This window comes from Vipera ursinii (genome assembly GCF_947247035.1).
Source record: "Vipera ursinii genome assembly, chromosome: 1".
NCBI classification, from domain to species: domain Eukaryota; kingdom Metazoa; phylum Chordata; class Lepidosauria; order Squamata; family Viperidae; genus Vipera; species Vipera ursinii.
This window is the reverse complement of record NC_139512.1, coordinates 343,488,090-343,513,109: the sequence shown is the minus strand read 5'-3', so window position 1 is coordinate 343,513,109 and position 25,020 is coordinate 343,488,090. Positions and strand designations below refer to the sequence as shown.

Genomic DNA, 25,020 nt, shown 5'->3' with positions numbered 1-25,020 from the left:
CCTGTAGGGGTGTCAAGCAAGGAGGGGACCCCTGCTTGATTGCAGGAGGGCGGTAGCCCTTCCGCTCGATCTGGGGCAGCCCTCCAAACCGTTGGATGAAAGATCAGCCATAGAAATATGGCTCGTCACTAGGCTGCAGACTTACCACCAGGCACTTCTAAAGCAGCGCGGATGAGACTGGGTGAGATCTGAACCTCTCTTCAATCCTAAGTATTTTCTTTTCCTGTAAAAGCTACCCAAAGTATCTTCCCCCCTGTGAGGAGAGTGGGAAGGGAACTTCTATCCCACTCTCTAAGAATAGCGGCGGCTGACTATCCAGGGGAGTTAAAACACTGAAAGAATAACCTTAATCTAACTGGATTTATATGCTTCTAAAATTGGGGACCAAAAGATTTCTTATCTTTACTGAAGACTTTGGTTTTATTTCAAAAAAGAAATAAATTGGAAAAAGGATTATAAAAATTTTGGACTTAAAAAACCTTAAACGGCATTGGAGACATCTTGTGGCTAAATTTGATATTACAACTTGTTATAGTCTAAAGGAGACTTGGCTTAAAGCCCAGACTACAGATAAGCCCTTTTCAACCTTGACAATTATCAGCTGTGAGAAACTCAGCTGTGTTCTATACTCAGTTATAAAATATTTTCATTTGCTGACTTTAAAGCCCTCAATTTAACACACCATTAAGAGAATATGGATGAAGACTAGGAACAGATTATTTTTATGTTGAAAGCAATACATGAAACCATTCTTTCAGCTTGTGATGAAATAAGATGCTACAGAAAAGAACAAGATATCAGCCTAGATATATGAACCCAAATTTTGACTACAATTAAAGAATCAACTATGCAGAAGATAACAGAAGAAGTGGAACAATTAAATACTATGATAGAGGATTCAACTGACCAACAAATCCAGTCAATGGAAAATCCAGAAAAGGGACTGACAACACTGAAAATGGAAAAGACTTTCTATATAAACCAGAAGAAACTTGAGAAACAAGAAGAAGAACAGACCAAAGGGAAGACAAACATATCAGGACAACTATATGAATAATATAGTGAATAACAGAGAGACGATTCATTAGCCTTTCCAAAAAAATGGCGACTGGATGATCTCTTTTATTTCAAATAATATATATAACAACAGAGGGAGATCTATTTGATGACTTAAAAGCACTGACATGGAAGGCGAGCTGGCAAAGGAAGAAAGCCAGAATAAGGCTGAAGAAAATTGGGGTTTTGATTTATTAGAGAGGATTTTATATTACTAATTAAAACAGAATATACTCAAATAGACAAGATATGTATTTTGAATAATAGATTTTGTTATGAATTGAGATAAAAAAAAATTTGGTCACTTAAAACGTGGAAGTATAAATATTAAAAGTTAAATTTGAATATTGATGGGAAATTAAATATTGGGGAAAACAAATAAATAGGATATTGATTTATAAAGATTGAATGTGAAAGTAATTTTTTTTAAATCCCATTTATATCTCGCCCTTCTCTGAAGACTCAGGGTGGCTTATAATCTAAGCACAAATCAAGCACAAATCAAATGTGCTTAGCAATAGCAATTAAGATATGTATAAGTTAAAAAATTATTGATAAATGTAATAAACGTGTTTTTACTTAGTTGATATAATAAGAACTGTATTAGGTTAAATATGAGACAGTAAATATTAATGGAAAAGAGGAAATATTTGATGTTGAAATAGGGGAAATTTTGGTCATTAAATTTAAGACATTTGGAAATTAGTTGAAAATAAGGATGTTATACTGTATTATTAACTAGATGATGTAAGATGGTGGGAAATAGAATATACTCAAATAGATAAAATGTGTATCTTGAATATTACACTTTGTTATGAATTCTGATAAAGGAAACTTTGGTTACCTAAAACTTGGAAATTATAAATATCAAATGTTAAATTTAAATATTGATGGAAAACTAAAAATTGGGAAAAATTAACAACAGGACATTGATTGTCTATAAAGATTGAATGTTAAAGCAACTAGGATATATATAAGCTAAAAACATTGATAAATGTAACAATTCTATTTTTACTTAATTGACATAATAAGAACTGTATTAGTTCAAATATGAGACAGTAGATATTAAGGGAAAAAGATAGGAAATATTTGATGTGGTAGATTGAGATTGGTACTAAAGATTTTTGTATGTTATTGAATTATCGATTAACCCAGCCACCGTGTTATTTTTTAAATACTTAAATGTAAAACTAGAAAATCCATAAAATATTACAAAAAAAGAGTGGGAAAAAGACAACAGCAAGGCACTATAGTTGTTCAGTCATTAAGTTGTGTCTTTGTGATCCCACGGGCCACAGCATGCCAGGCCCTCCTGCCCTCCACTACCACCTGGAGTTTGCCCAAATCCAAGTTCATTGCACTGATGACGCTATCTAACCATCTTATTCTCTGCTGTCCCCTTTTTTTTTTTGCTTTCAATAAAGCACTGTACTACTGCTATCAAAAAAATCCATATGGACTATCAGGAGCACCAAAGAAGAACAAGAGTATGGAGTTACAGTCTCCCTTCTTCTAGATAATGTGGACTAATAAGGAGAGAAAGCAACTGAATGGTGGAAAGACCCCCACAGTAGTACTCAAAAGACTGATCTACTAGCAAATCTGGAAATGATAACTCTTTCATTATTAGAGATCACTGGAGTTTCCAAGCACACAATTTTGCACACTCAACTTCTTGAATCGGAGCTTCAAACTGAGGTTGAAGCTGTTCGTATTGGAAGTGCACCCAGGCCTCTTCTCATTGGTTAAACTGGATACCAGTGCCAAGATGGCAAATGACAACACCCTTTTACAAAATATAACGCATGCTATTTTCCTCTTCCCACACCACTGAGAAATACTCACTGTTGCTCGGCTTTGGCTCTGTCGCTTAAGAAGAAGAGGGCCGTGGCCAGGAAAAACATCCCCCCGAGGACCACAACAAAAGGGCACAGCATCAGCGCATAGCCTAAACTGAGGAATTCCCAGAGTGGAGACTCCTTTGTGCTCTGCCGTATCACGTCGGAGATCTAGAAGGGAAAAGTGGGGGGTGGGGTGGGGGTGGAAAGAGAAGGAACAGACAGAGATAAGTCTATTTATGGACGTTCTCTTTTTCACCAACATAGTTTATTTGAAATGGGATGGGGGAAACCAACTGCTTCCTTGCCAAGATTTGCGAGACTTGGTCAGTTTTGCACAGAAAAACAAATCCTGACATTCTTATAGTTAACTGCCTGGCTCCTCCCATTACTGTTAGGCAGGATTTCCCATTGTTATGTTTTTCTCTTCTTGTTGGTATAAGTCTCTCCACAAGTGGCTGTAACCCCCAGACTAGATCCTTAAGGGATAAGAGAATGGTGGGAACTCTTGTTCAGAGATAAACAACCCACTTTTCCCAGTTCTCTAGTTCCTCTGCCTCTTCGAAATCCTGCCTGTACTTCTGGTAGTTCTCGATCCACATACTGCTGGAGTCTAGCTTGTAGGATTTTAAGCATAACTTTACTAGCATGAGAAATGAGTGCAATGGTGCAATAGTTTGAACATTCTTTGGCACTGCCTTTCTTTGGAATTGGAATGTAAACTGATCTTTTCCAATCCTGTGGCCACTGTTGAGTTTTTCAAATTTGCTGGCAAATTGAGTGTAGCACTTTTACTGCATCGTCTTTTAAGATTTTGAATAGCTGCGCTGGAATACTGTCACCTCCACTAGCTTTGTTGTTGCTCAGCTTTTCTAAGGCCCACTTCATTCCCCCCCCAAAAAAGAAAAAAGTCTGTAGCATCAAGGATTTTGGGGATAATAGGAGAAGAAAGGAGTATATAAGAAACTTCAAAATAAATTATTTTAAATTCAAAATCACAACAGAAATCAGAAAGATATCTTAAACTGTGGATCTGAAAAAACAGAAAATTGTGTTGTGCCAATAACAACACTTCATTGCTATGCCTCTTTCTGGTTTCATTAATTGTACTTTATTTTCTTCTTTTGTAGATGTGTGGCTAAGTTTATTCAACAAACTGCACAACTCAGATAAGGAATAGCCTCAAAGTGAGAAGGGTGACAAACAACTCTAATAATAAAGGTCTAGAAGATGCATTCACACAACATGCTATGCTAGGTTAGTTATTAATTGGCTAAAGATTTGTTTGGGGTGTGTGGATTTATGTTATACAAAACCTGACTGTTGGATTCATTGAATAATCAGATAAGTGCATTAAGTGCAATCACAAAGCTTGTGTGTGTGCAAAGATAGGGAGAACTATCATCCTCAGAACAAGAACCCAGCTTCTTATCCTATTCCTCAGGTGTTCCAAGACTATACTTACAAATCCAACCAGGTAGGGACTTCCAGCATCACCCAAAAGATGCGAGGTGAAACTCTGTAAAGCTACAGCTGTTGCTCGACGTGTAGGAATAACCACATACTGAAATGGGATGCAGAAGGTAGGGAGAGAGATAAAAAAAGATTAAAACGTCATAGCATTAAGTCAATCTGAACAATTTTTCCTTTAGCAATAGTAATAGTATTTTGACTTATATACCTTCCCATAGTGCTTTACAGCACTTTCTGGGCAGTTTACAATATCAGCATTATTTGCCTATTTTACCCCAACAATCTGGGACCTCATTTTACTGTCCTTGACTCAACCTTGAGCCCCATCAGGATTGCTTGAGGCTGTGGGCAGAACTTTGCCTGAAGAATTGCCTTTAACCACTACATCACCTGGGCTCTCTTTCCTACCTAACTCTATCTAGATATGAACTATCATACAACAAACAGCAGCCAGTTTGGTGCAGTGGTTAAGGCAACAGGCTAGAAAAGGGGAGATCATGAGTTCTAATTCCGACTTAGGAATTGAAGCCAGCAGGGTGATTTTCACTCTTTCTTGGCTATAGAAGAAGGCAATGACAACCATCCATCTGTAAAGGCTGCTAAGAAAACTGCAGGGACTTGTCCAGGCATTCATCAGGAGTGACTTGAGTGGACACACACACACACACTCACAGGCGCTATGCTATTGGATGTGGTGTCTGCAGAGGGTGGATATAGTACTCCAACATAATTAGAGAGCAACTGCTCAGTTAGATCCTTTTTCATCTGGAACTAAGCTGCAACCCAGTTCAGGGCTCCTGAACTGCATGAATTAAGAGCAAGTCGGGAGATCTATAAGCTACGTTGGTTGTGTTAATCAACTGGGAGTAGCAGATCATAGGGTGGAAGAAACAGCTAGTAACAAAGTAGTTCTTGCCCAAGTTTGCAGATGTAGTCAGTAAGCAGACTGGCATTCTGAATAATAAAACAAAGCTGAAACCAAATTTTTGCTATGGGAGTTGCCCAGATTTAGCTGCCCTAAGAAGGACAGAGGTTGGCTAAGCCAGAACCCTAGGAAAAGTGTGGGATCCCTCTGGCAATTTTATACTAAGTGGTGCATGTGTCAGGAAGCATGAGGAAATATGGATACGTTTGCTTGGCCAAGCATGCCTCCTTAAGTAGAGGCCTAGAGAAAGTTCTGGTTTCCCTGTGATGTCCACTTCCCACCACAAAGAACAAGCAAGACTATTCATAGCACTGCAGAAGGGATCTCTAAACCACTGTTGTTTTTGATGCCCACATCCTATGGAAATGGCCAGTGTCAAAGGCCATTTAAGAATGGCCATAATTTTTAGGACCAATATCAAAATCCAGAGGAATGAGAAAGGAAGGAGCCAAGAGGTCTCCAGAACCAATATGGTGACCTGCTTCTTTCTGCTAATTTCCCATTTCCACTTCAATTGCCTTGGGATTTTATGGTAGTCTTCAATTCCAGATACTCACCAAGTCTGATTCTGCTTAGCTTTTTTTTTTAGAACAGTCAAGATTGGCTACGTGCTACCACTTGCGCCTTCCTGCTACATCTACACAACATGAAATATGTAAGCTAGATCTCCTGCTTTATAATGGTGGGCAAAAACTATGCCTTTATTGGGAAAATCTGTAATTAAAAGTGAGAGACGAGAGATGGTTTCTCAAAAGCTGGAGAATGGAATCTCTAGCAAGGTTTAAACAAGGAGACAGCTCTCCAAATGAAGAAGCAGAATGTGTGTGTGTGTGTGTGTGTGTGTGTGTGTGTGTGTATTATGTGGAGAAAGAGCAAGAACTTGAGGAACAAAACAATAAGACTAAATGAAAGTTATTTAAAGTGCAAGTCTCTTCTTAGCAACTTTGACGAGGAACATTGCAATGGTCACCCTGCAAGAAAAGATTAGCCATACTAGCTATGGCTGATGAGGCCGCATTCACACCAACACATTTAAACAGGTCAGTTAAAGACCTAGCAGCTGCATTTGCCCAGCAACTAAACTTGATTATTTTTAATTAGATTAGTCTTCTATCTAGTTTGTAACTAGGGAAATGCATTAATGTTAGGCACATAGTCCAAGCTGGCGGAAGCTCGTGTTTGAGTCCAACAACAGTTGCCCAATTGCAAAACATACATATAGCCCTATACCAGTAAATGCGATTCAAGTATACATTCATATCCACTTACCATAAGTATGTCAGCTGTGATGGCCCAGTTTGAAAACAAAAGAGTCTCACCAATAAAAATGCAGACCTGTGGTTGAAACGTTAGACATACAAAATTTACTCATGCATGTTCGAGAAATATCCCACAATTTGGTGTTCTGTTTTAAAGGCAATATCCCCAATGTAACCGAACGCACGGCAATTTACTGTCAACATCCACCGAACCTTATCAAGGGGAGGAGGAGACAGGGAGGGATGGGTTTTTTGTTTTACTGATTTGTGATTTTATTTATTAAAGAAATACTTATAAAATATTTGTATTTTTATAAGGTTTATAAGTTTATATTTTTTATATGTTTATAAGGAGAAAGATTAGAAACTGGCAAGAATTCTCTGTATTTCAAGAAACGTAGAGGTCAACTATGGTGAGAAATTTATTTATAGCAGGAACAGGGAATTTCCAGATGTTACTGAACATGGCTTACGGCTGGGATAAAGAGAGCTAGAATCTAGCAACATCTGCAAGGCCATATGTTCTGCCTGATTTGTAGTGTTTATATACTTCCTTAAATTCTTAAAGTAGCTAACAATAATTCTACCGGTATAAACATGGACATAAATACAAGCATAAGCTGCAGAGCATGCTGAAAAACTGGGGTTTGTTAAAAAAAAAAAAGAACTCCATCAAGCACTGAAAGGGAATCTGCCTTGTTGAGGAAGAGGCTAAATATGTAGGCTGATTACACAATAGGAGGATTCTGGTTGCAGCTAAAGGTAAACCAAACATTTCAATTTTCAATTGTCTTGAACTCAAAATGCAAAGCGGTGATTCTGAAGCACTTGGAATAGCTTTGTTTTACGTCACTTCTAATTGTTTTTGTGCATGTGCATGTTTCCAAAAACTTTTCAGAGGTGTTAATTTTGTTACTGCCAGGACCATTTTGACTACAGAAGGCTCAGCATTCAAAGAACTGCATCAATAATGTATAAATGGAACTTAATACATTGGAATAGAATCAAGGCCACCCGTTAGTACATTAAAGCATCGGCTAAGGTCCATTTTCAAGTGTGGAGACTCCATGCAGACTCTTCATATCCTTGGTACTCAACTGCTTTGAAACTCATCAAATTTGGTACTTAACACATTTTGAGGAGAAAATCTTGTCCTGGTACTCATTGTTTGTTTGGTACTTAATGCACAAGTTAGAACTTGCCAGTGTCAGATGCCTTATGACCCAGTACATTATTTCTTATGAGAAAAAATTGTTTCGTACTCATTGTTTTTGATACTTGTCATGCCTCCCGGAGCCAATTAACGATGAGTACCAAGGTACCACTGTATTTGGCACTGTCATTTATCTTCCTCTTTGCTATCATAAAAGCAGGGAAAGGAACTAGGTGTTTACAGGTATTCTGAATTCGTACTTCCTGAGATTTAAAATGTCCAGAGGGCAATAGAGTTGTTAAGGTCTGGGGAAAAATTATAATTGTTTCGTCCCCATTCTCCCCTACCCTACCCTACAAACGTGTGTGTGTGTGTGTGTGTGTGTGTGTGTGTATGTAATGATATATATATATATGCAAGGGGCAATAAGGGCAATTCTCCCCCCGCCCCACTGCCTTTCCCCCCAGGTTTTTATATTTTCAGGAAAACAAGGGATTTAGTGAGAGGCTACAATGCGAGCTTCTTGTTCTATAGCCCTTCCTCTAATCAAAAAGCAGAATTAAGTGGCTGAATATAGGTAGTCCTCAACTTATGACTGATTACGTAGCAAAATTACGACTTACCTAAAAAGGGGGATTTATGACCCGATCTGAAGATTTGACGGTCAGCCACCCCACATGGTCACAGGACTGCACTCTGGTTGCTCAGCAACCTGGCCAAATTTATGGCCTTTTGCAGCATCCTGCAGTCATGTGATCGGATTTCATGATGGTTTTGCCAAAAGCTGGCATTCGCTTCCAATTTTTGGCAAAACTGTGGCATAGAGAACAATGGCTTTGCTTAATGACCATGGCATTTACCTAACGACTGTGTTTGCTTTACAATTGCTGTGTTCACTTAACGACCATCAAAAGCAACATCGTAAAATCGGGCCAGCCAAGACTTACAACCATAATGGGTAAACTCCATTACAGCTGTAACTCGAGGACTATCTGTAGGTAGACAGCACACTAAAAAGCAGAGACATCACCCTGCCAACAAAAGTGCGTATAGTCAAGGCTATGGTCTTCCCAGTTGCAATGTATGGCAGTGAAAGTTGGACCATAAGAAAGGCTGAGCGCCCAAGAATTGAGGCCTTTGAACTCTGGTGCTGGAGAAGACTCCTGCGAGTCCCTTGGACTGCAAGGCAATCAAACCGGTCAGTCCTAGAGGAGTTCAACCCTGACTGCTCTTTAGAAGGCCAGATCCTGATGTTGAAACTCAAGTACTTTGGCCACCTAATGAGAAGGAAGGACTCACTGGACAACAGCCTAATGCTGGGAAAGATTGAGGGCAAGAGAAAAAGGGGATGACAGAGAATGAGGTGGCTGGATGGAGTCATTGAAGCAGTAGGCATGAGCTTAAATGAACTCCAGAAGATGATAGAGGACAGGAAGGCCTGGAGGAACATTGTCCATGGGGTCGTGATGGGTCGGACACGACTTCACAGCTAACAACAAGAACAATCTGTAGGTAGATGAATAAAGGAAGAGAAACAAACCCATTGCATCCTCCCCTTCTGCAGACTGACCACTTACATAGGCTCCGACAATGCTGTTCTTGGCTGCAACGAAAATCAAGCAGGTAAAGATGGCTGATCCCAGCATCCCAACGGCGCAAACCAAAGGATCCGCTCTCTGGGTTTTCACCCGGCACCACTTGGTAGCTCCAGCCCCAGTGATCACACCCAGAAATCCAGTGAAGCAGGTGATGGCTCCAAAGATCAAGCTAAGGACACAGAACGATTCCAGAAATAAAAATCTTTTCTCATTTAGGTGGATTTATTTTTATACACACGGCAGTAGGTGAGAGGCAGTGGGGAGGGTTGAATTAGCAAAGCAAGGCTATGAGTAAGAGGTGCTACATGGAAATTGATGGACTAAGCCCCTAAAAAAGAATTCAGAAAACAAAAAATGCAAGTTCTGGAGATCTTCATGTTTCATAGGTATTCTATGTTCTTTCATAACTGAGATCTGAGTTTTTTGTTGATCAATAAATGGAAAATTTAAAATATTTGCATTTAAGAAGTTTATTTAAAACTTACAGCATCTCTGGACAAGCTATCCTTTGCCACATCATGCCTGCTGTTATGTACTGGGCTTGTGGTACCTCACCAAGTGCGTTGCTGGAGAACTAACGGTTCTCCAGCAACCCAGACAGGACGTCTCCGGTCCTCCAATTGGTCAACTTTGGGCAGCAAGCATGGGTTTAATCCGACTGGTTGCTACCAGAGGGTCTGGCTATATATTGTGGCGGGGTGCACCCAAGTTCTCAGTACAGTTCCAGCTTAATAAAAGAATGAGTTTCTCTGTACTCAACTTTGCGTCTTCATTCCTGCTCATCAGAGCCCACGACATAATACCCGCATTCAACCATTCTTAAACAAATCATGTACTCAAGTTTCATTTATCTTATCATTAAACAAAGTACGAATCTCTGCCTCTCATGGTAGTTGTGACAATTAAGACAACAAAGAAGGCAAAAGTACAGAGGGGAAAAAAAATAAAAATGCATATAAAGCCACTACTTGTCAGCTGAAGTTATATGAGCAAATAGAATCTAAGATGTAACGTCCTGCCTTTATTTTCTTCTCAGAACTCAAACACTGTCATGGCTGCAGGAACAAATAAAAATAAATAAATTCCTGCTTTTAAAAAAATTCTATAAAAAGCTTTGAGGATTGTACCAAGTATTAAGACTGGGTATCTCTAGAAAGCCCAAAAGAACAGCCTGAACTGAAAATACAGCTAGTCCTCATTTAGTGACTGACTTATTTAGCCACCATTTGCATGAACAAGTAATTTTACAGCCAGTCCTTGGATTTATGACCTTTTGCAGGTCTATAAAGCAAAACTGAAGTAAAATCATAACACTGTGGTGTTTCACTGAGTGACCACTTCTCTTTAACAACTGAATTGCCAGTCCCAATGATGGTCACTAAAGAAGGTCTAATGCTCCTTTTGTTTCACTCCCAGCCTATGGTATCCTCAAATGAACCGCATCTAAGCAGCAAGGTTTCGTTTCTAACTATCTGAGGAACCAGCGAAGGTCTTCTGGTCCTGTGGCCAAACAGGCCTGTCTGCCGAGAAGCACTCAAGTGGGGCTTGTGAATAATAACCTTCTCCTTCAGTTATCTAACTCCTTCCAGCTCTTGGCATGTTCGTGCTTGCTGTCTGGACACGGCAAATCCATTTATTCATTTAAAATGTGTTCTGCCCACTCTTCCTCTGGAGGTTTTGAGCAGCATCTGCTATACCATAAAGCAAATACAGCCAACCATATGTGAACATATAGTGAGGAAATCTATTGTAGCTTATAGGGGAATATGAACAAAACCTCACCTGTCTTTGGTCCCACAGGGCTGTGAAGTGCAAATCTCTGCTGTTTTTTGAACAACCTGGGCCCGATGCAGGTAAACAGGGAACCACATCCCTAGAGCTCCCGTGGCAAAAGAAACAGCAGAGGTAGCCAGGGATGAAAAGACATAGCTGCGACTGAAGACAAAGGGGGTTGTAGGTCAGTAAATGAAGTGAGTCTTCTGAACAGAGTAGAAGAAAGAAACCAGATCTGCCCCAGGAAACATCTGATCCCTCTTACTCATACAGTAGCCCAGAAGTAATCTTAAAAACTCTTTCCAGAGTTTGACATCTATAATTTATAATTAAGCGGCTATAATTAAGAGGCTACCACAAAGAAGAGGGAGTCAACTTATTCTGCAAAGCACCTGAAGACAGGACAAGAAGCAAGGGATGGAAACTAATCAAGGACAGAACCATCCTAGAACTAAAGAGAAATTTCCTGATGGTTAGAACAATTAATCTGTGGAACGACTTGCCTCCAGAAGTTGAGGGTTTTTAAGCAGAGATTGAGCAACCATTTTTCTGAAATGGTATAGGGTTTCCTGCTTGAGTAGGGGCTTGGACTAGACGACTTCCAAGGACCCTTCCAACTCTGTTATTCTTAATTTCTACCATAAAACTGCATCTCTGTGACAAAAGAGGATGAAAAACCACACCAGCTTAACATGGTGATACAAAGGAATTAAAAGTCCTAGGGAAGGACTGTTGTCATTTCTCTAATATACAAGCCACTTAGCACATCAGTGGTGTTGATATTATGCTAAACAGTTGCTGTCATCAGTAGCTTCATGAAAAAGAAGCTGGAAAAGTGGAATATTGAGGCAATTTTCAAAAATGTTAGCCTCAGTTGTCTGGTTTTGCACCCGTAAAGTATCTCAAGTTGGTTTCTAACCTAGCAAAATTAAGAACCAACCTTAATTAAACAAGGTTTCCTTACTTTCTTATCAAGGCCTTCATGTCCCTCAGCCAGGAGGTCCTAGCCTTCAGCTGTGCTCCCAGTTGTTCAGCATTGCCTCTCTTAGCAGCTGGTACAAATATCAAGATAAGGGTCCCTGTAATCATACCTAAAAGTGGAGAAACCTGGAAGAGAAGAGAGGAAAAAAAAAACAACTTAAGAAAATAGCCCAAAGTAAATGACCTGACATCAAAACTCAAGTCGAAGAACAGGATTCCTAGATTAGAACAGAAATTCATCTTTCTGACTCACCTCCTCTAGTTTTTCTTATAAAATTAAGAAATTTCTACATTGAGAACTGCAAAAAAAAAAAAGATTGGAATGATGGGGTCGAATCTTCAGAACTGAGGTCTGAAAAGTCTGGAGGGCAAATTATTTATTTCCAGGCACGACAACTTATTTATAGCACTTGAAAGGAAGAGGCTATGTAGGCAAATCATTTCAAAAGCAGCCGTTTTTAGAACTTCTTCTCCTACAAGTGAATTTAGTGAGGTAAAGTTTTGATTCCATGTTAATCGGAATCAGTTTGGTTGTCCGGCAGTATAAGTCTGAAAGCAAATCTCCCTGTCCACTTTTTCCATGTCATATATAATGTCACACAACTTTCATGCCCTCCTTTCCAAACTCCTAAGACATTCCATGCAGCATAGCCAGGTTCCCAAGGAAGTTCCACCTCACCATCAAAAATTATGTTGACTCAGAATATCCCAGCAGCAAAGTCAACAGCAAACAGGTAGGCCTTGTTTAGTGATCACAGCTGGCAACTTGGTCATTAAACAAATCACTAGCTAACTGTGACTGTGCTTACGATCTTACTTCAATATTCCTTGGCTTTACAGATCTGAGAAGGCCATAAATGTGAGGATTGGTTGTAAAGTTACTTTTTCATTATCATATCAAGTGAAAATTGTCCCTAAATGAGACAGTCACTAAGCAAGGACTACCTGTAACGCTATACAATTTGCTATAAAATAAATGAAGACATACATATATGACAACCAACAACATAAAATATCTCGGAGTAACATCCTACTTAACGCATTCCATTCCTTGCTAAATAGACAAAGCTATTATCTATTGAATCTCTCTTCTTTCATTAATTCACTTGCAGTCTTAACCTACCCATAATCTACAACATGAACTATATGAAGGATAATTGTGCTGGCACAATTTATAATGCTGAAGTAAAAAACAAACAAACACCCACCTAAATCATGCATTCTATGTCCTCTCAGCACTTTAAAATGCCATGCAAATTCTATCTCATCTACAAAACAGAACTAATTAACCCGCACAGAGATGCTTATTCTAAACCAGGCACGTGATGATATTCAACACCTCCAAATGGCACCATCTCTGAAATTCCACCTCCACAGAGGGCCAGTGACAAGAAAACAGAGATCACCACTCTGATGGCCGGAATCCAAGCAGGGTCAAAGGTCAGTAAGCAGTTTTGCCGTCTTATTTCCTCTTGGCTATTTTTCCATCCAGCCCAATATTTTTTTGTGTCTGCTGTGTGCATTGTGTGCTAGTCTTCTCTAGCACATTTATCAACATCGCCAAAGGGATAAAATAGAAGGAAGTAAGAACAGCTCGGTGCAGGAAAAGAAATGTGAAGTGAGACAAAGTTTTCCCCTCTCTCATGCAACCCCAAACAGAAAAAAAATCCTTTATGATTAATAATAAGGGGAATTAAGAACAGTGGACTGAGGCCACTTCTCCTTTATTACCTATCTCAAAATAAACTGGAATAAATCAGAAGTGCTCTAAATTGTATAACAGATTTTGTATGTGCTCCAACAAATGAGAGGAATAAATGAAAGAGAAGCTATGAAAAAGAGGTGAAGCGGAAATCTCAGCGAGAAATGGCAAAAATACATCGTACAGGTTTTAAATTTGGCCGAATAACAAAATAACACAGTTGGAAGGGACTTTGGAGGTCTTCTAGTCCAACCCCCTGCTCAAGCAGGAACCCCTGTGTCATTTCAGACAAATGGTTGTCCAATCTCTTTTTCCAATATTGGAGCACCCATAACTTCTGGAGGCAAGTTGGTTCACTGATTAATTGTTCTGTCAGGAAATTTCTCCTTAGTTCTTGGTTGGTTGGTTGATTAGTTTCCATCCATTGCTTCTTGTCCTGCCTTCAGGTGCTTTGGAAAATAAGTTGACCCCCTCTTCTTTATAGCAACCCTTTAGATATTGGAACACTGCTATCATATCCCCCTTCTTTTCATTAAACTAGACATGAAACTAGTTGTTTCAGTTTTAGGCCAAATTTTATATATAACTGGATTAAATACAGTCCTCTCTGACATTTTTTTTAGTTGGGGAGGTGAATGGGCAGGAGTTGCATTAAAATTAATTCAGATCTTTGTAATAGGAACATTTAATCATGGTACACATTAGTCATGACAGCCATTATGGGGTACTAACACTTCACTGTAATTCTTTCTACTTTGAGGATCAGTTTATGAGTGCCAACATTTACAGTATGCACTCAAAATAATACCAATTAAAAAGGGAGATAATTTGGTTGATGATCTAGATTTAGTCGCCACAATATAAAAACAATGTTGAGACTCTAGAAAGAGCACACAGAAAAGCAACAAAGATGAGTAGAGGGCTGGAGGCTAAACCATATGAAGAATGGTTGCAGGAATTGGGTATGTCCAGTTTAATGAAAAGAAGGATTAGGAGTAACGTGATAGCAATATTCCACAAAGAAGAGGGGGTCAACCTATTCTCCAAAGCTCCTGAAGGAACAACAAGAAGCAACGGATGGAAACTAATCAAGGAGAGAAGCAACCTAGAACTAAGGAAAAATTTCCTGACAGTTAGAACAATCAACCAGTGGAACAACTTGCCTTCAGAAATTGTGGATGCTCCATCACTGGAGCTTTCCAAGAAGAGATTGGACAGCCATTTGTCTGAAATGGTATAGGGTCTCTTGCTTGATGGAATGGAAGACCTCCAGGGTCTCTTCCAACTCTGTTATTCCGATTGGCAAGTTTAGAGGTTTGCCAAAACAGGGGAGGGGGGAATGGGGAAAAACCCTGAACGGAAAAAAGCTGAAGAACTCAAAAAGTCAAAGAAAACTGGAGGAGAACAGGAATTGATTGCTGGGAACAACATTCTGCTTACCAGCAGAATGCAAAAAATCAGCAAAGTATGCAATTGTCCTTTTTCTGGCTCTCATCATCTTCCCCCATATACCTCTACAAATACCTCTGAATATACCTCAGGAACACAGTGTCTCTGTGTACAAAACACATTAACTCAGCCACTAATAGCCGAGTCCAATCGCTTCACTCCTGGATCTGATTAAACAATCCACAGCCACATTAACTGAACCCAAATGAGTCATTTCGGGGCTACAGAGTTCCTATCTACTTCAACCCCATCAAGCACTTCAGAAAGAAAAATGGTGAGTCAAACGCTGGCCTCATCTGCACCAGTGACATTATAATAAAAGCCACATCTTTGGCTGACCATGGAGAACAACTAGAAAGGTCACAGGAAAGTTGTCCAGATCCTACATTCATATCATCCAAAGTTTCTGGAATTTTTTTGAAGGAATAAATACATATGGGGAAAAAACAGGCAGTAAGCAACACCCACAAATTAATTGTTTGCTAAGCTACTTATAATTGTAACATAATTAACCTCTATTATCAATCACACTCAACTGCAAAAGTTTATGTCCAAAATAATATAAGACGATAAAAAATTCATTTCCATCAAATCTTCTCTCCACAAGCAGCACTCTGCACACCATGAGCTGAATAAACAAATCACAGCTTGTTGTATTTGTACATTCACACAAAGCCAAATACTATGATTTACACATTGTAATGGCTAGGTTTGCAGAACATGTTAAGTTCAAGCCAAACAAACCACACATCAGGGCTTACTACCACCGATATCAGGTACATCAAATATACATCAGGCCATTATGTTTCCACTGAATTATAAATTATGCTTAAATCAGGGGGAAAGAGGCATGATATTTATTCAATTTTTAACACAAATGTGTTAAATCTAAACAGTTCATTATTGGAGCTACAATACAAAGGCTGCAAAAACTGGATCATCACTAGATAGCAGCCAAGAGTTGGTGTGTCCTATCTCTCTTTACTGCCATCTTGTGGTTACTTAGATTTCTGCAATGCAGATATGATAATCCTGCTCACTACTCACCCGCAGGGCCCAGTGCCAATCTCCAGCTACTTGCTTGACACTTGATCCCGTGATATATCCTAAGCCACTAGAAAACAAAAAATAAAAATAAAAAAAATATTAAGATAAAACCACACAGGAAAAAATGAAATATGACTTCAGTTATTTAATCAGGTTTTGAGCCAGCCTGAGTTTCCAATGGCTCCAGATATATTCATTTTACCATAGTTACCAAATCAAGAAAGAAACATGTTCCTTAAGACATTACAGCATTTTTGGGATTACCTAGATCTTAGCTGACAAATAGATGGCTGTAAAGAGATGCCAAAATCACTTATTTTTGTTATTTCCTTGATGCTCTTGTTATTACTCATCCATCATTTTAAGTGTAGCCAACCCAGTAACAATATTACACAAATCTCTAAATTTCTAATGTAAGAGATTTCCACACTCTCCCAAGCTATATATATATATTTGCAATTGCAAAAATCCACGCAAGCCCAACATTGTGTCATAGGCAAAGTCCTAATGATCTCATTAAAAATAATTATGTTTGGTTCATAAAGGCAGTCTTTCAATTGCCTGACCCATTTTAATGAATTTTTATTTTGTACCCAGACTCCAGTAGATTGTAGCACTAAGAGGGCTTTATTGGCTCTATAGATCTATTGTGAAATATTTTGGCATCTTCTCTGTCCTATAACTCCCAGGGTTCATTTTGGGAAGTCTGGCTAGCAAAATTGATATAAAACATTGTAACACAGGTACAGGTAGTTGTCAGGGCTGCCCCTACTCAAATCCTAGGAAAGAAAACCTCCTTACTCCATAGATTTAGGGAAAAGTCACTTCTTTCCTAATAAAACCACAGTTTCTGTAAATCTATGGACCAAAGGGTTTTTCTTTCCTAGGATTTGAGTAGAGGCAGCCCTGACTATAATCCTCAACATATAACCACAGTTGGGACCAGAAGTTCCTTTGCTACGCAAGATGATTGTTAAGTGAGTTGCATCTGATTTCACAACCTTTTTTGCTGTGGTCCTTAAGTGAATCACTATGGTCACTAAGTGACTCATGCGATTGTTAAGCAAATCCAACTTCCCTCATTGATTTTGCTTGTCAGAATTCAGGTGGCAGGGTTGCAAAGAGCAGTCACGTGACACCCCCCCCAGGATGCTGCAACCCTCATAAACGTACTTCAGTTGTCAAATGGCCAAATATTGATCACTTAACCATGGGAATGCCATGATGACAGTAAGTGTGCAGACCAGTCATAAGCCCCCCTTTCTTTTCAGTACTGTTGTAAATTCCAACAGTCATTAAACAAATAGTCGTAAGTTGAGAACTACCCGTAATTTATTTTGTTTTGCAGAGCTATCTAGTCTTAGGAGAGGACTGTGATATCTGGGCTCTAAGAACCTTTGACTAACTACAGTTTATTGAATTATGAACCAGAGTTAGCTTCACAAAAATAACGTGCTAAGCTAAGTTCAGGATCAGACAATCCTTTGGGGCAGAGTATATACAACATTTTGAAAATGCATTGTGGGCATTCTCATAAAATGGAATACGTGCCAGTTCACAACATTGCTCCCATGATGGGCATAATCAGCACAGGGTACACGTTTGCTAGAAAATAAATTAGCTCTGATGAATGTTCTCTGATATCTCGGAGCAAGAAGCATAGTGGACACAAGGGAAATATTTGGGGAAAAAAGGGAGTCAGCTTGAATCCTTACATTATCTATGCATACAGGTAGTCCTCGACTTACAACAGTTCATTTAGTGACCGTTCGAAGTTACAAAGGTACTGGGAAAAGTGACTTATGACCACTTTTCACACTTATGACCATTGCAGCATTCCCATGGTCATGTGATTTACATTCGGATGCTTTTCAACTGGTTCATATTTGTGACGGTTGCAGTGTCCCGGGGTCATGTGATCACAGTTTGTGACCTTATGACAAGAAAAGTCAACGGGAAAGTCAGATTCACTTAACAACCACGTGACTAATTTATTAACTGCACTTATTCACTAAATAAATGCGGCAAGAAAAGTCATAAAATGGGGCAAAACTTACTTAACAAATTTTTCACCTAGCAACATAAATTTTGGGCTCAATTGTGGTATATAAATAAAATAATAATAATAATAATAATAATAATAATAATAATAATAATAATAATAATTATTATTATTATTATTATTATTATTATTAGTTGCGGACTACCTGTACTTTAAACTGTGGGTCAGATATAATAGCTGGGTTCAGACAACATGCCATGCTAAATTTGAAATTATCCCTTGTGCCTTATTAATACGTAAATCTAGCCAAAGAATCAATTGTCCATATTTAAAAGAATCATCCATTCTGGAACAGAGGGCCTCAAACTTGCAACTTTAAGACTTGTGGACTTCAACTCCCAGAATTCCTCAGTCAGCTTTGCCAGCTGAAGAATTCTGGGAGTTGAAGTCCACAAGTCTCAAAGTTGCCAAGGTTGAGGACCCCTGTTGTAGAAGACCAGTAATATTTCTATCCTTTTAACCTTTCATTCTTTTACATATGTTCTCCTATTTCCAATGGTCAGGTGAGAGTGCCAATGCTTAGATACCCAAAACAGCACTTTCCACAAACAAAAAAGTGAAACCTGAAAATAAAAAAAAGATATTTATGGGGAAAAAAATCAAAAGAAAGAGAAATCCCATGATGGTTGAACTTGTTTTGGCATGTAAGAAGATTCTGCAAAATGCTAATGGCCACTAAATGAGCTTTCTCACCACATATTTTATTTAAATCCTTATGCCAATTAGGATTAACATTTCACCATCCTAAATTTCCAAACCTGGAGGTGCTATTTAAGTAGTGCAAATAGCAGCCAGTATTTGAATTGCTGTACATAATAAGGAATGAAGGGGTGGATTTTTAAATGCCATTGTGTCAACTACTCTGGTTTTAAAGGAAGTTCTCATATAAATACAAATACTAGCAGTTTGAATAAGATTGACTTTATGCCTTGTTTGTGGAATTCTTGGGAATCAGGCTGACAATTATTAAAAATATAAAGATAGCCTCAAAACAAAACAAAATATTTAGTCACAACTTCCAGTTATAGGGCAGGATACAATATAAATATCCAAGCATTGGCTGCTGCTGGACAAGTATAAGAAGGCTATCAGGTGCAAAAAGTTTCATAATACACATATCTGATTTATTCAACCCTAAAATAAATGTTGCACAATTAAATAAACAGTTGGAATCTGATGAAATATTGGTTTCCTTATGAAGTTATTCATTTGAGGCTATCTGCTAAGCAGTCTGAGGTTTGGGCCTTTTTTAAACAAAAATGATGTTTTATTTTGTGGTGTACACACTTGAGAAAGCTGCTGACCTCTGTAGTAAGGAATTGGTATTATCTTACTGCTTTATGTCATTTTCAGGCAGAAACCAGCTGATCTGTCTTTGATCTGTTTCTGTTTCGACTTTGATCTAATCTACTGAGTTCTTCTTATATTTGTAGAGTCAAAGAGAGGCTGTTCCATTCCTCCTTTTCATTTTGAGTCCAGATCTCTCTCAATAACAGAATTACAGAGTTGGAAGGGACCTTGGAGGTCCTCTAGTCCAACCCCCTGCTTTGGCAGTAAACCGTATACTATTTCAGACAAATGGCTGTCCATTCTCTTCTGAAAAACTTCCAGTGTTGGAGCATTCACAACTTCTGGAGGCAGGTTATTCCACTGATTAATGATTCTAACTGTCAGGAAATTTCTCCTTAGTTCTAGGTTGCTTCTCTCCTTGGTTACTTTCCACCCGTTGCTTCTTGTCCTGCCTTCAGGAGCTTTGGAGAATAGCTTGACTTCCTCTTCTTTATAGCAACCACTGCTATCATGTCACCCCTAGTCCTTCTTTTCAGTAGACTAGACATGCCCAGTTCCAGCCACCATTCTTTATATGTTCTAGCCTCCAATATTCTTTGTTGCTCTTCTCTGTACTTTTTCTAGAGTCTCAACATATTTTTTACATTGTGGCGGTCAAAACTGGATGCAGTGGGGTCTTACCAAGGCATTATAAAGTGGTATTAACACTTCACGTGATCTTGATTCTATCCCTCTGTTAATGCAGCCTGGGACTGCATTGGCTTTTTTGGCAGCTGCAGCATGCTGCTGGCTCATATTTAAGTGATTGTCCACTAGGACTCCGAGATCCCTCTCACAGTTACTACTATTGAGTCAGGTACCACCTATACTGTACCTGTGCTTTCACTTGTCTTCCCCTCTTGCCCTTCTCTCAGGTACTATGGAGAACAAATCCATCCCCTTCCCTGTGAGAGCTTTTCAAGTATTGATAGACTGTGATCATGTATCCCCTCAGCCTTTTCTTCCCTAGGTTAGACATCCTCAGTTATTCTTCACAGAATTTAGCTTCCAAGACTCTCGCCATCTTTTCAGTTCTTCTCTGCACTCCTAATTCCTCCCCATCCTTCTTATATATGCCAATGTATTTTTTGCAGTGCATGTTTCCAGCGCATATTTTACATTTAATTATACAATTCATTTAATTAATTATATGTTTGTCTTACATTTGCATGGTTCCCACAGGAATGCCTTGGAGACAAGTGTCTTGCGTTCAGCAAGGGAGAGGATGGCAAGGGAAAGCAAAAATCCTTCCATCTACTTCAAGCTGAGAAATACAGGGCATCCTCAACTTACGGCCACAATTGGGACTTGTGAATTTCCATTGCAGTTGTTGTGAGTCGTGCCCAATTTGATAACTTTTTTTTTTTGCTACATTTGTCAAGCAAATCATGCAGTTGCTAAGCAAATCTGCTTCCCATCTCTGACTTTGCTTGACGGAAGCGGGCTGGAAAGCTCACCAGTGGTGATCATGTGACCCAGGGAGACTGCAAACCGTCGTAAATACATGCCAGTTGCCAAGTGCCTGAATTTTGATCATGTCACTATGGGGATGCTGTGACAATCATAAATGTGAAGACTGGTTGCAAGTCACTTTTTTCGGTGCTGTTGTAAGTTTGAATGGTTGCTAAACAAATGATTGTAAGTCGAGGATTACCTGTACAGGAGCCTTAACAGAATAGAATGAGTTGGAAGGGACCTTGGAGGTCTTCTAGTCCAACCCCCTGCGCAAGCAGGAAACTCTATACCATTTCAGACAAATGGTTATACCAATCTCTTCTTAAAAACACAATGTCTGGAGGCAAGTATTCTCTTTCTAGGGGAAATCCAAGTATTCCCCTTCTGGGGAAAAGGCTGAACTTTCCATGGTTCTGCAGCCAGCCCATCTCACCATAGCAAAGTATGCATTCCAGCTTCTAAATCTGCAGGCCTCTTTACAAGACTGCAGGAACAGGAATGGCTGCTATTTAAAAATGCTACAGGAAAGAAATGTTAATAGCCAAAACTCAGTCAAGCTTCCTTGAAATCTTCAGGAAAAATAGCTGGTCTTTCCAAGAGGAGATAAACAGGCAGACAAATGCCCTCATTCCTGAAGAGCAAATGGAATGCTTTCAAGCCTTTGTCTCCGACTTGTACGCTATGCAAAAGCAGAAATATATCCTCTTGTAGACATTTTGTCACCCGGCACATTACGGGAAAGGTTTTCCCCAATGGAAATAAACATACAGAGCTGGGTTTCTCCACAGGAAGCAGGGTTACTGTTTGGAATTTGGTGGCGAGCCTCACGTGCCCACCCTTGTCTCCAACCTTGCCAAACTTCGGGTCAGGCATTGTGAAGATGGAGACTTCCTCTTGACCACAAGTGAGAAGAATGTGCCCGACTGATAAGAGAGCCTAAATGGGAAAAACATGCAGCAAAGGCAGCCATCAGCCAGAAGAATAGCCCAGCTGATTTTTTTTAAAAAAATGGTTGTCAGAACTTCATTTGAGTTCAGACCCCTTCTATGGTCCCATGTAGAATCATAGGGTTGGAAGGCATCTTGGAGGTCTTATAATCCAATCCCCTCAAACAGGAGACCATTATGGACAAATAGCTGTCTTCTTGAGAACCTCCAATGATGGAAAACTCACAATTTCTAGAGAAAAGCTGTTCTACTGATTAATTGTTCCCACTGTCAGGAAACCTCTTCTTAGTTCTAGGTTGGACCTCTCTTTAATGATCTTCCACCCGTTATTTCTTGTCCTGCCTTCAGGTGCTTTGGAGAATAGAATAGAATAGAATAGAATAGAATAGAATAGAATAGAATAGAATAGAATAGAATAGAATAGAATAGAATAGAATAGAATAGAATAGAATAGAATGATGATGATGATGATGATGTTGGAAGGGACCTTGGAGGTCATCTAGTCCAACCCCCTGCTCAGGCAGGAAACCCTATACCATTTCAGACAAATGGCTGTCCAATCTCTTCTTAAAGACTTCCAGTGTTGGAGGATTCACAGCTTCTGGAGGCAGGTTGTTCCACTGATTAATTGTTGTAACTCTCAGGAAATTTCTCCTTAGTTCTAGGTTGCTTCTCTCTTTGGTTAGTTTACATCCATTGCTTCTTGTCCTGTCTTCAGGTGCTTTGGAGAATAGCTTGTCTAGAGTACAGCAGAGTAGAGTAGAGTAGAGTAGAGTAGAGTAGAGTAGAGTAGAGTAGAGTAGAACAACACAGTTGGAAGGGACCTTAGTGGTCTTCTAGTCCAACCCCCTGGTCGACCCCCTCTTCTCTGTATCAGCCCCTCAAATAGTGGAAGACTGCTATCATGTCATATTTGGCCTTTCATTTTCTCTCTGTCAAATGGTAACATTGCAAGGGATAATTATATATAGGGCAGTATAAAGGTTTTCCTATTCAGGCAGACCCAAGACATTGTGGAGTGGCATATTCTTTACCAAACTCACAACACCTGCTTCCCAGTGAACAATCCTGGGGGTATTATTCATGCCTCTGTCACTTTACTGCAGTGAGTACATATATCCAAAAACAGCATAAAAGTGGATTATAAGAAAGCTACAATTACCATATAGGCAGACTTCCAATTTAACACGATACAAATTGTAAACTACCTCTAGAAAAAAACAAATCAAAGGAGGTGATACCATCTAATACTAGGGTTGAGTTAACACAGCATTGCTTAATCTCTATATCTGGGTTAACAAAACAAAACAGCCCTCTATTCAGACAGCCTTCAAGCAACCAATCCTGTTTAGCCTAGAATTTTTGTTGTGCAAACTAGCATATTTGGACAAAAATAAATTTCTTATGTCCCAATCCAGTAGCATGAATATATTTTTTCTCCAAATATTTGAACCAAAGCTTCCTAAATTGCTAACAGACAATATCATATTTTGGACACAAATTGCACTGTTGGAAATTGCAGAATTGCAGAAGATTTATATGGACTCTAGCTGCTAACTTGATGGCACATAATTTAAAAAATCTCCAGCATCTGGCAATCAGCAATCACCTATTTGCACACTGAATCATGTGATGCAGTATTAAATATGACAAATTTACCCTTGAGGCAGTAAACACCAAGGGAACATCTGGGCTCAACCAATGACTATAACAACAGTACTGAACATGAAGTGCTATCCTACTGTTTATGCAGTGTGCCTGCGTAGAGAAAGGCAGAAAAGGGTGTGATTTAGAGTTTATAGTTCATCAGATAATCAATCAAATCAACAAACAGAAAACAATACCCTAATTAAGGAACTACCAAGAAGAAAACCACACCCCATCAACACTGGCAGGACAAGCTACTGCCTATAAACAGGGAGCAAATCTCATATTCTCTTTTCTAGGAGCCATCCAGGGTTATAGTACATAAGACGGGCAGCTATATAAGTCCAATCAATCAATCAATCAGTCTCTTTTGAGGACTGGAAAAATACCCCACTGGATAAAAATCAGGTGTTTGCATGATACACCTGACTGAGTGCATTTTAACTCATATACACGGCAATTTTTAGTAAATGCTGTTCCTCCCCCTCTTAAATTCAGTGTGTTTGTATGGTCCACTGACCCTACACATAATCCACTTAATCATGGTGTACTTCTAATGCAAGTGGTACAATAGTGTACCTGGTTACATCACCATGGTTTATTTAACCAGATTAGAAAAGCCATAGCTGCTGCATTTGCACAACAGACTAAATGTTGTGCGTTTTGACTCTGAGAAGACTGTTCTGTGCCTTAGCATGTTGTAGAAATCCAGTCAAGTTGATCGGTCTCTTTTATTGTTCAACTTCTAGAAAACAAATAACCTCAGAAGCCAAGCAAAATGTGTACAAATTAAGTCACTGAAGACCCCTCTTGGTTATTCATTCAGACTGCCATTTCAGCAAGCTTATTCAGAAAGTTCACTGCTCTCAGGTATAAATAGAAAATGGAGCAGTGGGCTGATGATCCCACCTTTCCTAGTGGTTTTTGGACTGAGTCTAAGAAGACCCAGGTCAAGTCACTGGATGAGTTTAACCCAATCCTTCTCTTTTTCAGCCACATTTACTCAGAGGAATGGTAAAAGAAACCCCAATAAATGCTGTCTGGCATTGCGTGAGGAAAAACAGAATGAAATACGATTTTTGTTATTATTAACACAAAACACCTGGCACGTCCTGTGTCTTGTGATTGTAACTCATATACATCCTCCAAATAAATAAAATTTAAGATGACCAAAGAAATTCTGAATAACCACTACTGTATATTTCATATTCATCCTCTTCATCCTTTCAGAAAATAACAAGCCAATGAGTAGCTATAGGATTAATGATGAAGAGGCCCCCCATTCAGAAATGACCCCCTAATTAGTGTTTTTAGCCAAAGCATAAA

General features: G+C 39.1%; 1 protein-coding gene across 1 annotated transcript in view; it reads right to left on the bottom strand.

The window, feature by feature from the left end:
• LOC310650780 (sphingosine-1-phosphate transporter SPNS2-like) overlaps positions 1-25,020 on the bottom strand; it is a 151,811-nt gene that overhangs the window by 25,660 nt on the left and 101,131 nt on the right. The window contains exons 5-11 of the mRNA XM_083379511.1: positions 16,255-16,321; positions 12,040-12,182; positions 11,085-11,237; positions 9,282-9,471; positions 6,562-6,627; positions 4,360-4,458; positions 2,902-3,065 (exon numbers count right to left, since the gene is read on the bottom strand). Of these exons, the coding sequence (XP_083235637.1) occupies positions 2,902-3,065; positions 4,360-4,458; positions 6,562-6,627; positions 9,282-9,471; positions 11,085-11,237; positions 12,040-12,182; positions 16,255-16,321 (882 nt within the window). The remainder of the gene's footprint in view (positions 1-2,901; positions 3,066-4,359; positions 4,459-6,561; positions 6,628-9,281; positions 9,472-11,084; positions 11,238-12,039; positions 12,183-16,254; positions 16,322-25,020) is intronic.